At 47.0% G+C, this 16,356-nt stretch overlaps 1 protein-coding gene across 1 annotated transcript in view; it reads left to right on the top strand.

Moving 5' to 3' along the window:
* Positions 1–4,558: 4,558 nt before the first annotated feature.
* Positions 4,559–16,356, top strand: part of RBX1 (ring-box 1) — a 33,911-nt gene continuing 22,113 nt past the window's right edge. The window contains exon 1 of the mRNA XM_086958351.1: positions 4,559–4,710. Within this exon, the coding sequence (XP_086814477.1) occupies positions 4,633–4,710 (78 nt within the window). The 5' untranslated portion in view covers positions 4,559–4,632. The remainder of the gene's footprint in view (positions 4,711–16,356) is intronic.

The following is a 16,356-nucleotide window of genomic DNA, read 5'->3' as shown; positions in this document are numbered from 1 at the left end:
GATTACCATTGACAATATCAGAAAGACCTGTCGTTGAATGGATAATACATGGCACCATTACAATCCAGATAACGACTTTTCAGTTTCAATACTTCCAAGAGTATATACCCGCAGGCCTGTATGAAAGGTTGGGTAAAGGGTACATCAAATCAACCTGGAATTTACCATTTACACACAGGTGTTGGAGTGGGGGAAAGAAAGAGGTATTTCTTAGTGGTAGTAACTGCAAAACTTCACTGAGCGGTACACTCCTATGCGAAGGTATAAACCTGCATGGACCTTGCAAGGGTACATCAAATAACCTTTCATGTCACCTGCACGAAACCCCGGCTACACAGATAGAGCCATTTTTCAGACATCTTTCCAACGGTAGCTACGTTATATTAAGTGACCGCAGCTGTTGTGGCATGGTGCCAGTGAAACCCTATCTCGTGAGCGTCACTTCCAGGGTCATTTGTTGTATGCAAGTATTGTATCCAAAAAACAATCCAGGCATGGAGGCGGAAATTTGGCCTTCTGTGAATATCTCTTCTATTCGAATTGATACTTTAAGCAGAATGAAGTCTATTCTTTTACAGACAACTGTGCCTTTAACCTCGTCCGAAGAGACGTACGACCTGCAAGCTGGAAGGACAGCAGCAGAGATACATACCCTTTTATCAACAAACTGCCCCGTGCATTTTGTAGAAATGTCAGGCCAAATTTTAAACATGTCAGATACCAGTGGCATCAGACATGTATTTAAGACAATTTTTTCGGGACTATTAACACCCTTTGAGACAGTCCTGGGCATCTTCACGAATTTTGTGCACTCTCTTTTCGGTGGCCTGCCACTAATTTTGGGACTCGTAGCAGGAATTTTATTTTTGCTCCTACTGCTCCGATATGGTAAGCCAAGTCACAAACAAAACTCAGGCTTCGATGGAAGAAACGATCCTAGCAATACGACACCGAGACTGTATCACTAAGGTCCTCGGATTGGCCCGGCTAAGAGATCTGAATACAACCTGGTTTCTTTCATTCAGACCGATCTGGCAAAATTGCATCTTACCTGTGCTTCGATGTCTGCTATGCGGAGAAGAATGCGTGTTGGACGTTTGTCTTACACTACCATCAATAGTACCAATGGATATCGACGCTTTGCTTTGTCCAGTAACGACTCAAGCAACGTGTTGTCCCCAGCGGCTACCGATTCTGATGACGGCATTCGTTGAGACTTCACCATTACGAGTAGGTGGCGGTGAAGTACGAGATGAAAGCAGCAGCACACAGGTACAACCTTCTGTGAACATTGCTGATCCAAACACCGATGATGGCAATGCATCTCATATATGCACTATTTCAACTTTTTCGGAGTTGGCCCAACTTTCACCTACTATGGTAGACACATTTTTTGCTGGTCTATCTGAGGTAATGTTCTCTCCTAACAACGAGAATAACAATTGAAATAGCGAGCACACAGCATTCCTTGAACTCTGAATTCGGCCTTCAACTTTTCAAAACATAACTGCTTAAGAAACTTGGAACTATATTTTTTTTTAACCCTGAAAGAAACATTTTTTTTCCCTCTCCAAGAACTTCCAAAATATTTACCTTTTTTTGGCACACGGTACTCTGCTTAAAGTAGAACTATTCTTAGAGAACAGAGCTTCTATTTCTAGAGACTCTAGAGACAATATTTTGAATCAGCCTCTAGCACACTTACATTCTTGTATGAATATGTGATGAAATGGTCTCGGCCTTCTCTTCTGTACTAAGAGCCATTTCATAAATGTAATTTTTGCGATTCATTCAGCTGATATTTATGTTTGAATTATCTGAATGTTACCACTGCTTGAATGTGCACAGTATAATACTCATTTTCGTGTATCTATACCGTTTCAAATGCTTTTAAAGTATTTTGGGGTGGGATGGAAAAACACATGCATACCTATATGTTTATATATTGCTTAGTATTTAGTAATGATGGACAGTATACGTGGAGTGGGTGTTGTGTTTTATCTAGGACCCTAAATAAAATATTTCATATTTAATAATAAGCCACTGCAAACCAAATGCAGCAAGGCTACTTCCTTAGACTCCTAGAAAGCACAACGAGTTCTTACAACATACCAAACCTCCAGCAACCTGGGAATTCCCCGTGCTTTTGTTTTGATTTGTCTTAGAACTCCTGCAAGCACTGAAAGAACGGTCAGTTCTTAGTGACATCTTTAATTGACGTCTTATGTCCAACCTTACGTCAAACATGGCACCTTCCAGGTATAAATATACCAACGTTTGCCTTAAGCAACACACGGTGGTGTGGAGCAGAGCGGCTATCTACTTATCCGAAGCCCAGCTGATGCGAGTGCTGAAGGAAGCCGTCCCTCCCATTTGACGCACTGAGAAAGACGCTGTCTTTTTCTCCTGCCGAGATAATACAGCTTCGGTGTTTCCAGTCACCCTCGCGGGTTACTGGGAGATCAAGTCCTGAAAGCGAGATACGAGACCTCCTCCATTCTAAAAACCAAGGTACGGAGCTGATTAGATCCTTAGAGAATTCTTGGGTCCGATACTTGGCAAAAAACTAACTTAACTTAAACTGCTGCCCATCTACTACTTCCCACGTACTAGGTTTAGGTTAGGTACACCGGGGTAGGCATATTTAGAAGCACCAGTCGAGTACGTTTAGTCAAGCTTTTATCTTTGTATGTAACTGTATATATTTTATACCTTTTAAGTATCATATGGCTCAGAAACCATATCAATGCTTTTACAGTATTTCATAATACTCCTTTTACTGTACGCACTTTATAACAAGTATTGCAATCATAGCAATTCATTTCTCTTGCATGAGAAAGAAGACTGTTCAATAAATAACACCTTTTATTGAAAACGCCCGTCTCTCTATTTCTCTGCACTCTGGTGAAACTAAGTATGCACAACTGACTGAGTGAAATAGCTATCTATTGTTTTCACATGACTCTGGAGATATACTCCTTATTCTGGGGGAGCAAAGTTGTCATGTTTATGCGGTTGTCAGAAGCTGAATCCCTTCTTGTCTAATCAGGGAAAGTTCACTCCTCCCTTTTCATTCGAGAAAGTTTCTAGTGACCTCTGAGCTAGCTGGCAAACCTAAATTAAGTCTAACATATTCAATAGAGACCTAGTTGACCTCAGTCCTACGTCTAAACTATTGTTTATGTTATTCCAATGCGCAGAGCCTATTGGGAAAATAGGAACTACACTACAAAAGGACGCATGGTGACCACTCAGCGTCCTGGAAGTCTCTTACTAGAGATTCCTCTCATTTTCGACATGTGGTCCATCACTCATCAAACATTGATGTAAATCTAGAGACTGGGTCTAGACAGACGGTTGATGACTCTGTATCTGCTGATAATTCCACCCCACCTGTGCAGATCATTGACACTTCGACTGCCAGTTCCCGGTTTCAAGTGTCTGATCAGGATGTGTTATTCAGGAGCTGCAGCGTTTAATTGAAGAATTGCTTGTGTATATCTGTGTATTTATTCGTATATGCATTTAAGTATTTATTTATCTATTTTAAAAGTTGTGATTTTTTATTTAAAAAAGCAGGAGATGAAGTTAGCGTTGTGTAATAAAGAACGGTGTAACTGTTTGTGTTCCCACTGTACACTGTAGGCCTGTAAAGTAAGTGCTGGGGGGATGAGTTGAAGTCAGGCATAGAATCTTTGGTTCAGATTTACACGCAAGGGAATTAAGATGTGTAAAATTACTCTCCGTGTGTGGCGTATTTATTGGTGAGTGCCTAAGCTGGCAGGACGCTACATGCATGAGGGTGCTATTCTTTGAACCTATCTGCTCAGATTGTGGGCACTCTTATTCTTCACACACCAAACTGCACTATTACAAAACACCTGCAACCAAACATATGCACTTAATATTAACTGCACCCACACTACTGATGACCCTTTTTATAAAGAAAATAGTCTACGGTCTGTAACAAGATTATCATGGGGTGAAGATATCCGAATCCAACAGCAACGCAAGGTCGTAATAATGACAATTCAGAGGTAGGCAAATCTCTGAGCCCCATCTCCTATCTGGTTGCTTTCGTGAAGAAAACGTCTTCTCTGCATGTGTAGCAGCCCCTTTCACTGTGCGATTGTCATTCCGAATGGGGCGTGTGGAGGAAATTTACTTCTTCCTAGTGATATAATTCTTGCTTGTAGGAGACTCTTGTTCCCTCGCAGCAGTTTAATTCTTATCTGTAGGGCCTTTCATTCCACAGGGAATACATTGAAGTGGGTGTAGGTGCTTTGATTCAGATGGGCTCTCATTCTGTTTATGCTCTTAGTCGGTAAGGGGCAACCCCAATTGTTCTCTCTCCTGCCCTATTGTCTCCATACACACAAAGCAGGGGTGTCGTCCATTCGCTCCCTCCCTCTGTGTCTCTCCTCTGACTAAACCTTTTTTTTCTTCTTTTTTTTCAGACGTCTTTAGGACCTGCTACCGGCCGGGCCAAGCCACGCCCCTTGATAAAAACTACGCCCCTCGCGCGCGCCTTTAAGACTGAAGAAGGAGGCGGGGCGGAACCCGAAAGGGTGGTGTCTCGCAGAAGTGCAAGCGCATGCGTACTAAAGAGCCCGGAACACTTTCTCATCCAAGATGGCGGCAGCGATGGACGTGGATACCCCAAGCGGTTCTGGCAGCGGCTTGAGCAAGAAGCGCTTCGAAGTCAAGAAGGTGACAATTGGGGGTGGGTGCGCGATTTGTGGGTCATGAAGTTTATGTGTGGCGTTCGGGAACGACATGTATGATTCCCAATGTCAGCGTCAGCCTAAGAGTATATTACAAACTGTCTGGTAGGATCTCGGGGCCAATGGCTCACGCGCATTCGTTGCGAATGACAGGTAGGCGGGCCAATCAGTTAGCACCCTGTCCAAGAGAAGATACCCAGGCATGGCCCTATAGGTGTTAAGAGGCCGCGCGTTGACTAATAGGAAGTTGAGATTACTCGCGTGCGAATGGGTTGTGTCAGAATTTGATGCACGGGTTTGGGGCAACTAACGGTGTAGGCTGCAAGGAGGGGTCATCCAATCTTGCGGGAACTGCCTCGGGCTCTAGGTGTTTGTAGCCAATTGGCGCTGGTTTGTGCCCACCCTCGTCTGCTGAATGCTGGTGGCTAATCACCTTGCTCATTGTCGGGAAGGGTCGTCAGGGTCCGATTTTCACAGGAATCGGCATTCAACCGCATCTGTTCAAAGAGAAAGCGGAAGGAAAGGGATGGAATGAGTGGGGCAGGTATCGAGTAAGGACTGCGAAAAAATCCACAAAGCTGGGATGTATGTTATTTTACTTAAATTCGTTTGAGGGCTTCTATACCGTGCACCACGGAGTCTCGTGCCTTCAACCAGCGTAATGTGCAGAGTCCAATTGATTAAAACATTCTTAAAGATGGGACTAAATCCTCTTATATACATCTGCCCACGTACATAGTCGATTAAGGTCTTGCAGACACCGGAACTTGAGAGAAAGATAACATGGCGGCGATACAGTTGAGAATTGTTCAAAACAGTTAACTGCCAGTTATTAAAACAAAGGGAGGCTTTCCACCGTGCTTTTTGTATTCTTGCATCTTGCAATGATTTTAAATAATTGTGCAATAAAAACTTACTCACTCACTCACTTTCCACCGTGCTTATTATTTGAAGCGTTTCACGTTTTTTTTAAACAAACTTTGAGGAACCTTTACACCGTAGCAACATATAAATTGTTACAAAAGGTCTTTTTCCAACTGTTTGGAGGCGAACGCAGACATTACAGTGCATAAAACCATTATACAGTGATACAGAGGATGTATCTGAAGAAGAACATTAAGTACTTATAAATACAGATAAGTGTCCGGATACAACGCATCTTTGGTCGTTGTGCATCCATATCATAAAGCATACATTTCCTCTTTTACTGAAATCTACCCTAACCCTCCCTCTCCATGCTCCTGGTCTGTGTTACGATATTGCCATTGGTATCTGAGAGGACTGAATTGGATATACCAGAGGGGCCGATATGTTGCTAAAAGTGTGGAGGGGGCCTGTGGTTCAAGAACTTCCAATCAGGTGGTCGATAAGTAGAACACTAAACTATTGTGTTGGGTTACACGGTAAGGGCAGGGGGTCCAGTAGTCTGAAGTCGTGTAACATGACATCCCATTCCATTGAAATGGATTGTTTCCTTAGTCCTGTCTCTTCCTCCCTCCGGAGGGCTACGCTCTCAGCTTTTCCCCACTGCATCATGTCATTGTGCCAGCTGGACAGCGTTGGGCACCTGGGGGACTTCCATTTCATGGTAAGAGCTCTAACTGCCAGGATGAGGGCCAAGTCTATAAATCTCAATCGTACCTTCAGCGTACTCGTGTGTCTGCGAAGGCTCATGAGGCAGTCAAGAACGTTATCTGTAATGGTAATGTGTGTGACCTCACCCAGGTATCTACGGACTTCCTTCCAGTAGTCCTGGAGGCGGGGGCATGACCACAGCATGTGAAGGAAGTCTGCCTCGTCTCCTTTACAACGAGGACAGCTGTGGGAAGCCTCAGGGAACATATGGTGTATCCTATGAGGGGTGAGATATGACCTCTGAAGAACCATTGTTTGGATGCATTTCAATTTGGCGTTGCAGGACACTCTTTTGGGATGGTCAAGTATACTCTTCCACGCTTCATCTGAGATCTCAGTAGCGAGTCCTCTGACCATTTTGTTCTAAGGGATACAAGTGGAACAGCGGCATGTGTTCTTATACCCGTATATAGCCATCTGACTAAGTGTCCTCCATTCCCCATATAATGTAAGAGGTGGATCAGGGTATGCTGTGGGGGTTCAGTACGCAGCGGGGCCCAATTGTTTTTAATGTAATGGGAGACCACAGCATGTAATAGGTATAGGTGTGCGGGTGCACCTGTGGCCTGTAAGAAGGATTCGTGATCCAGCAGAGTCCCGTCTCCGAAAAAAGCCCCAACCTTTTCCACGCCAGTCTCCACCCAGTCGTGGATCCTGTTGCTTGTGAGTGTGCCCTCTGGTGTGGGAATACCCAGTAAAGGAATGTTCGTAGAGTATAGGGTCGCTGTAGAGGTATATGATGCCTTCTTCCAGCATGCTAACGCAGTCCTCAGGAGGGGCGGACTGTCCCTGGGAATCTTGGCTTTGGGTAGGAGCAGGGCATTGAGCGTACCCCGGTTCAGGTCCCTAGGTGAGTAGCCAATTTCCTGCAAATTTCTGCCAGTGGTCCAGTACGATAGCCATTGCAGTTGGCTGGCGTAGTAGTAGGCTCTGAGGTCGGGAACCACTAATCCTCCTCAGCGAGGTTCTAACTGGAGTTTTTGTAAACTGACTCTCCGACCATAGTATTCAGAGTGTTAAAAATAGGCTGAGGGACCACAATGGGCAAATTCACAAAGTAATACAGAAGGCGATGAGCGTTTCACGTTTAAGTCTAAACTTGATTCCCACAAGATATCCAGGCCTATGTGCTGGGGAAAGACTACACGGGTCTCGGGGAGGGGTGTCAAATTTTAACTTGTACTAAGGCTTTAAATCACGTTTTTTAGCTTTTCTATACTGATCATTTTTACTGTAAAGATTCTAATTGATTATACAGTTAATAAAAATTTCAATATCCTGGCGTAATTACGCCATTTTCCTACCTTCCACATTTTGGGAATTGTACAACTACCTGGGTTTGTGGAATTCTCGGGGGGGGGGGGTGTCATCGTCATAATCATTTAACTTCGAATTTTTTTCCTATTCATAAAAGTACAAGCAATTAAAATCTCATTTGCAGTATTATATATTTCATGATATTATGTTTAAAACTTCATATTACAATATAATCTTCATCTTTACACATCGCTTTACTGACCCAGTTAGTATTATGGAGGGAGTCAAATATAGCTTATTTGAGTGCTGTGCAAGGAAGCATTTATTCGAAAAATGGCATCAACAAAGACTTGCTGTGTTAAGGCTTTCAAGAACAAGTGGAATTGTGGGTGAAACAATGTATCCTAATGGTGGATTATTTTTTTAATGATTTCAGCCATCTTCTCCCATTTGTTGTGCGGGGGGGGCACACAGTGCTGTACTAGTTTGTGTAAGAAGTTTCAGGATATCGTCCTAGACCTGTGCGATGGGGAACTTATGCAGGCCAACCGTTTCTTCTCTATGAAGAATGGTGCTCTCCGCCTGTGCCCAATTTGCTAGAGATTTTAGCCAGTGGATTGCCTCCGGAGGCTCTTTGTGTTTCCATCTCTTGGTTATCAAATGTTTTGCAGTGATTAAACCTAAGTCACAGAATGTTAGCTTTCGTGGTTTGTAAAACCCCAAGATGCTAACTTCCCATGTGTGTGGCACTTTGGTGTTAATGCTGTTGGTGAGAGTTTCCGTTATCGTGTGCTAATAAGAGTGAAGCAGGGGGCAGGACCACAGCATGTGCAGTAGGTCAGCATCTAGTAGATGACATCTCGGGCAAGCAGAGGTGGCAATGTTGAAATATTAATCTGGTCAGGTGAGAGATACGCCCTGTGCAATATGTACGTTTGTATGAGTTTGAAACGTGAGTTACGTGGTATGTGTGTGGCACTTGCCAGGATACGTTCCCAGTCTGTCTGTCCAGGGATGACCTCTATCTTCAGCCCATCGCGCCCGGTGTCTCTGGTTGCTTTAACACATGTGTAAGTGGGGCCTGCACTAGCTAATGAATCACATATGTCCCCTATCCCATCACATGTAGATACTGCAGCAACTGATGTGTTTTTGGCTCGGTTGTCGGATCTCTCCAGTGTAGTGTCAATGTCCGTATGATGGCTGTGTGTAGGAGAAACTGGCCCACTGCCAAGTCAGTATCCATTGTCCGTGTTGCAAAAGACAACAAGGCACCATCCGCATCTAGATCTCAAAGTGTCTCCACTCCCACCTCAGTCGAGAGCATCAACGCTACGTCTGTTACAAAGTCTCTACCTCAGGGCGTACCAACCAGCGCCAGTATCGGGGCATAAGAAATAGTATCTTTTGTAAGTTGGAGGCTTCTGCGGTAGCATCTATGGGCCAATTCCATATGTAACTGTCAGACGGGGAGGTTTTGCCAGTGGGAGTGAAGTGAAGTTTCTCCAAGATGGCTGGTCCCACGTGTCTCGTCGCACCCACGTATATCAGCTGTGCTGCAGATGTAGGTAGAGGTCAGAGAGGTCTGGGAATCGGGTCTCGTCGGGCTCTGAAGTCTGGATCCTCGAGGGAAGACGACCAAGTGAAGCCGCTGGAAGCTGATGGTGCCTGCTTGTGCAGGGTGGACACTCCTTGCCCACAAGGAAGATTTCTTAAGTCTTCTGTGTAGGAAGTCGAGTTTCTTCTTGTAGAATTTCAGTTCAGGATTAATCTGATTTGGAATGGGACCAGCTCCTACCTTTATCCTGCTAAAGGGGGGCTGTACTATCACTAGGTCCCTCCTATGGGTGGGACCAGGAAGGGGAGTGGTTACACCCCCCTATCCTTTGTCCGGTGTCAGGCCAGAGCTGGGGCTGGAGTGCCCCAGCAACTGGTTTGAACCGGTGTATGCACAGGGCACCTTGTGTGCCCCAGACATGTCTCATTCCTTTCAGCCCGGTCCTACCTAATACACAAAATCCTGTCTTGGGTGGTGCTAGCACCTCCCAAGGCAGGAAACCCTTTGTCCAAGCTTCCCTCGCTGGAAGGACTCCCAGCAGCAGGAAATCAGACTTGTCTGCGGTGGCAGCATCCATTTTGTGATGCTGAGGCTCGAGTTAACTTTAACCAGGGTTCACAGTTGGGTATGTGTCGTGTCCCTCTAGAAGGGTGGAATGCTACCCCCGTCGCCAGAATGGCGAGGGGCTAGTATTCCAATTCGTATGACACCTTACTCGACATGTTTTGATAATGCTATGCCAAAGTTAGCAATAACCGCAAGGTTATAATGCACTTAAGAGTATATGGTATAGTGTTATCATGGAAACAGCTAAAGGACTTGGTTCCGAAAGCTGTAGACAGGCTCAGCTCATGCCAGAGCACTATCTCACATTCATCCAAGCACTCTGCCTCCAGGATTGTTAAGGCCTGCATAGGAGTGACTTATATGAGTATGTGTCCATTTTAGGGTTAGATATAGGGATACTATATCTAAAGCAAAGGGTGATTACACCACCTTGCCCCAGCTGATTGATCAGACAGTTGTGTCAGATTTGGATGGCCAGCCAGGGGTGGCATAATACATGTTGCAGCCCCTGGTAGGCCATGGGTTCACTTATGCCCTTGGTACCTATGGTACATAGTACAAGGACTTACAAGAGTGACCCAATACCAATTGGTAAATGCACCTAAGGTACATGGATGTCAATTTAGAGAGAGAACAGCTAGGCTGTGGGTCTGATTAGCAGGCCCACAGCCAGGGAAAGCCGTAAACCAGTGAAGCAAAAAGTAAAAATCTGGGGTGACCATAGGATTGCAGACCCTACTCTCCTACAATGCCACTCATCACATTTAGAGGCAGTCTTCCAAAATTGTATCTGCACCCGTATGGATGATATGGAGCGTACTAGGTTGCCTTCCAGTATACCTGCAGGGGATCTGTAGATGTATATGCCCAGATATCTGAACATTGTCCAGTACTAGGCAAGCGCCGCACCATTAATTGTCATCAGTTGCACACACATTCTCGCCAAAAGAATAAGCACCCGATTTGGCCAAATTTACCTTAAGGCCTGAGACTGCTTCAAACCGACGGAATATGTTGGATATGGCTGATGGTATTTTGTGCTAGTTTCATGTACAGCAACAGGTCATCCGCATATAGGGACACTGTGTGGAGACCATCTTCCCGGGGGATTCCCCTGTCTGCTCCACTGTCTCGCAGCAGAGCCGCCAGGGGCTCTATGGCAAGGGAAAAAAGCAATCGGGACAAAGGGCATCCTTGCCTAGTCCCACGTCTGACCCTGATTGCATCTGATATGAGCTTACCTGTGTGGGCCCGTACCATGGGTCGCTGGTACAATAACTGTCTGTTAACCACTAGGGCAGCAGTGCACATCTCTACGCCGACCCTAGGGGGCACAAGCTGGACCCCCTGCTAGTGGCCGCCTCTGCCGGAGACCAGCGCATCTGCACAACCTACAGTAGCACCCGCACTCACATTGCGGCAATGCCCACCCGTGTGGGCGAGGAACAATGTCTTTCAATCACTATCCGCCTCTCACCTTCAATAAAGCACAGGTATGGCGAGAAGTAGCGGCCAGTCACACAGCTCATGGTCCCTCAGCAGGGATCACATCATTATTAACCCCGCTCTGGCGATAGCAGCAGCAAAGCCGGTCCAGCCAGCGGCCACACTTAGCCCGCCAGCAGGAGGGGGGGACACTCTCCCCAGTCACCCCACGCGGTCAGCAGCAGCGTGATCGGGCCAGACAGGGTCTGCACAACTCACGCACCCTCAGCCATCGGGCACCGGGCTAAAGCAGAGCCTGGGGTCCTGTAGATGGCACCGCCAGGGCTCCAGCCACTCTCTGCACACCACCGACAGTGCAAGTCTGGGCGGCAGAGGGGCGAGCGCGCGCAGTGTCACATCGGGGACCGGGGAGTGTTCAAAACAGCTCTACAATCCATGTGGCACCATTTTGGTAGTCTGGCCTTCGCCGTTGTTCGCATCTCCACCTTCGCAGCATCTCCACCTTCGCAGCAAGTCGAACAGCTAATGGCATCAGCCCGCACCTGCAAAAGCAAGCGGGCGGCGTGGCCTGGTCCTCCGCCACAGCACACCTTACAGCGGCAGATATCAGTGCAGGAGCCGTAGGCTGTCAGTTGCCAGCCGCTTATGGCCACTGCGACATTCCTCGAGGCGGAGCCAGGCCCCGGGCTCGCTTAGTGTAAGCCGTCCACACCAGGGTCATGCAGCAGGCGGCCACATCAGTCGGACGACGCGCAGTGAGGCTTGGGCGAGTCCAGGTCTATGTCGCTGCTCCAGAATGATGTCCAGCATGTGCTCCACTGTAGCAGTGCCTTCATACACGGCTGTGTCCGGAGTAGTCAGCCTGTTCAGGGGATCCTCCTTCAGAGCTCTACCCGAAAACGTCTCCCTCCATTGCAGCCGTAGCCACGCCCCCATGATTTTCAATTATATTATGACCATAAAGCAATTTATATGGTAAAATCTAATGATTGAAAAATGGGTTTTAAGTAAACATTTGATTGTGTTGAAATGTACTCTAGATACCGAATTTAAGAACCTTGATTGTTTGTAAGACTCTAAATTTTGGGTTACCCATACTGTTCTTTAATTCAGAGGGCATTTTGCAAAACTGTCTTTTTTGTAGACGGACTTTTATTTGGGGGCCAAAAATAGAAAGTTTCAATTGATAACCCATTATTTGTCTCTCCACACATTTCCCAGTTTAACTTGTTTGGGTGGAAGGAAAGACCCCAAAACATAATGTGAAGACATAATGTTTTCCTAATGGAAAATTACCCTTTTTAGGTTTCGCCTGGGGCACGGAGCGTTGGCTCCGCCCCCAGGAGAAATCTCTAGTCTTCATTATGGGGTGCCTTGAATACGCCCTCTGTTCCATTGGCTAGCTCCATAAATGGAGGCTAGCCATTGGAACAGAGATCTGTCCGTCAATCACGGACCAGATTCGTGGGCGTTCCTGACATTTTTTCCCTCTCCGCCTCTTTCACGTCGTCATTGCGGCGGTGGGCGGTTCCTATTTTTTTTTTTTTTTTTTGGTCAGTTTTGAAGTGTATTTTTCAGGAGTGGGCTACGCGATTGTCCTCTCCGTGAGTCAGAGAGGAGTCTTCGCTGGGATGCCCCCCCCCCCGCCCCGCTTCCGTGTCTTTCCCGCCGCCCCCCCTCCCGCTTCCGTGTCTTTCCCGCCGCCCCCCCTCCCGCTTCCGTGTCTTTCCCGATAAAAATACTGTTGCGGCTCTTAATGTATTTTTTCGGTTTCCCGACCCCCCCCCCCTCCCGCTGTCCGTTCCCGCCCCCTCCCGCCAACGGAGGAAGCCTTCCCGACCCCCCCCCTTCCGCTGTCCGTTCCCGCCCTCCCCCATCCCTCCTGTCCGTGTGCTTCATGATTACCGCGGCCGTGGTTGCCGAAATGCCCGCTGCTGGTTTTTGGACTGAGCACGGCGTCTGGTACCCTCTATCCGGATGTCGAGCAGTGCAATTTTCTGATCTGGGGACAGTACCTTTCCCTGCCCGGGTGATTATTTCGCTGGATGCTTCCGAAGTATGGTTGTTGGGGTTCCGACATTCCCACCGTCACGGGCATCAGCATCTTTCTGGGCTGGGTGTAGGGGAGGAGTTTTAAGGCGGGCGTTTTCTCTTGAGGTGTTGCCCACCCCCCCCGTTGTTCCCGCCGGGCAGCAGGGACCACGTGGAGGCCAGAGCTGGTGTTTTGCTATTACAGGCGGTTTTACGGTGGTTCGCTTATAGCTGCTGGCAATTCTGTGAGAGGACTGTCTTACCGGTGTGCTTTTCAAGCGCTACAAGTACCTTGGGGAGTTTGCGCTATAATAATTGTGAATTGCTAATTATAGGACCAGAAAACTGCTCCCTGCGAAGGAGTTAGACTTTTGACCCATTAGTTCCTGGTTCTATCCTGGGTTGGGGCAGAAGCCGTTGGGGGACTAAATATTTCCTTAACATGCTCAGAAGGCGTGTATAATAAACAACTTGCCCTTTTCCCCGGTGCCAGAATGTGCAGGCAACCGGTGCTCTTGTAAGCGCTCCAAGGACTTCCGGTCTAGTTCGAGCCTTCCATCTGGCAATTTCTCTACCGACCCCCCCCTCCCGCTGTCCGTTCCTGCCCCCCTCCCGCCAACGGAGGAAGCCTTCCCGACCCCCCCCCCCCTCCCGCTGTCCGTTCCCGCCCTCCCCCTCCCCCCCTGTCCGTGTGCTTTTAATGTATTTTTTCGGTTTCCCGACCCTCCCCCCCTGTCCGTGTGCTTCATGATTACCGCGGCCGTGGGCGGGGTTGCCGAAATGCCAGCTGGGCCTCCGTTGTTCCCCAGGTGAGTGATTGTTCATAATGGAGACAATTCCAGAGTCTAATAGGGACCCGGCTCAGCACCTGCTTTTAGGAAGTGTCCATGCTGAGCACGGGCGGACCCGGCCCACTTAAACACATATACCTGCTACTGCCGCCCTCTTGTCTCCCTAAGGAGACTTCTTCTCCTTGACCCATAACAATGTCTGGTTTCTTCTTCCCACCCCAATCTCTCCCCTACTCTCAACCTACGCACCTTGGGCAAGGTCCGAATGGAAAGAGGGCCACGCGGTCCCTGCATGCCCCCACCCTCTTGCCTAACTGTGGGCTTCTCCAACCCTCCCGAATACCCATGGGGCGAGGTCATTTATTCCATCCCCTCTCCCTGGCGGGCCATTGACTCTAAATGCCATCCACAAGCCCTGACCTTGGGTTTAAAGCTTTGATTTTGCGCACATTTGTTTTTAGAAAAACGAACTATACCCGCAGGTTTCACATGAGCACTGGTTACATTACATAAGGTCACATTTTTGGAATGGGGAAGGTAGAGTGATTTTCCCAAAATCACAGGCTGCCTGGTTAGGAAGTCGGCGCCAAAGCCCCTCCTAGTAGCCGATATGGATGGGGTGTCCTAGGGATTTATTTTGTGCTGCGGGGATTTATGTTTTAATCCCGGCGTCATCATTAATAAATCGTGTAATCTGTCTGTTACGAATGGTGAATGAATGTGATATGAAATATATCAATGCTGTCTAGTGCTGTTCCCTGCCCATTGCTCGTCATATCCTGGTCTCGACAATACTGTACATAAAATTAGAATAGACAAGGTCTCTGAGGAACAAGGCGGTGGATATATGCTGTCAGACTCGCCTAGAGGCGAGCTGACGCCTGGGGATGCCAGCCGGTCCCATGAGACCACTGACTCATGCCCACATGCAGCGTTGCTTCAGATAAGCCGGGGGCGCAGGGTGGCATGCCCGGGCTTGTGTATACGACACCCCTCCCTCCTCAATGGGCAAGAGCAAACTAAAACAAGCCTTTGCCGATTTCACTCACGCACTTTGCTTAGCTAATAGAACCATATTTCTCCTTTCCTAAAAGTGCAGACTTGCCAACACTCATCTGGGAAGGCTGCTCAGTAGGTTAATGCACTTACTGCAAAGACTTGTGTGTGTAACGCTGGGATGCAGTTTTAGGAAGAGGAGCCGTTGAGAGAGAGAAATAATACTAGCTATCAAGCATCTAGAGAAAATTCAGGATGCTGTGTTCGCCACATATGCATTAAGAAGCAGGTGAATTATCTTTATTTCCTGTGTTTAGGCATGTAATTTATGTTGACGTTGCATCCTTTATTCCGCTAAGAGAATTTTTACCGTGTGACCTAGGTCACTTTGTTTTCTACAGGAGTCATCAGCTATGCCTTCAGGTAACAAATGAGTGCATTCTGGAAGCTGTAGTCTTCCTTCAGTGGAATTCGATTAATTGGACCAGCACGCCTGAAAAAATAATCTGTAAACGGAAAAGCCCAGGACTGGAAAGGGTTGTCATTGTGAAATGAAGTCCTCTGCTCACCCTTATTTCTGGCAACTAGTTTTCCTATGTGTGGGTTTGATTGTTTTAGGGATGTGTATTGCATTAATCGTTTCCCCATGATGTGTCGTTGATATCCTACAAGTGTTATTCATTTCCCATGTGTGAATTCATTGATTTCCCATGTGCTTGATTACCTGTTCGAATTCATCGGTGTATGATGATTAGTTTGCTTGGTGTCTGGTTGACTGATCAGTTTCCCTTGGGTGGCTTTGATTGGTTTTCCAGGCGTGTGTATTGGATTGATTGGTTTCTTTGGTATGCCATTGGTTCTCTAGGATTACTGTTTATTGGGCTGTGTGGGCTGCGAGAGCTGTTGGCAATGTAAATAAAAATGCCATTTATTTACAAGTTAAAAAAAAAAAGAAATGTCATGAGCAATGCCAATAGCTTTAACTTTTCCAAAGGCGAAACCATTGCATTGTAAATGATTGTTGGTAATGTGGGAAGTTGCGAAATTCTGACCTGGACTTAGCTTCCGTCTGGCGACAAGAACTATCTGGAAAAGGAGTTTAGGTTGGTGTAACTTGCATGGGTCACGCTACCCTTTTCTTAGTAAGAGAACCCTGCATGCCTCAAACTTTGGCTTAAATCAGACATTTCCCTAATTTCTGTTAAGGCAATTTTTCCAGAGTGTTTGGGGGGGAACAAAATTCCTACTAGCCAGTATTCTCACACTTCCGGCTATTAGAAAAAGATAACTAACTTGTGTTGCTGGGCCTAGCACATGCACCACCGTTGGTCCCAAATTGCAATTTCGACGA

Source organism: Lissotriton vulgaris, chromosome 1_1, assembly GCF_964263255.1.
Source record: "Lissotriton vulgaris chromosome 1_1, aLisVul1.2, whole genome shotgun sequence".
NCBI classification, from domain to species: domain Eukaryota; kingdom Metazoa; phylum Chordata; class Amphibia; order Caudata; family Salamandridae; genus Lissotriton; species Lissotriton vulgaris.
Note: the sequence above shows the minus strand (reverse complement) of the source record. Positions and strands in the feature narration are given on the sequence as shown.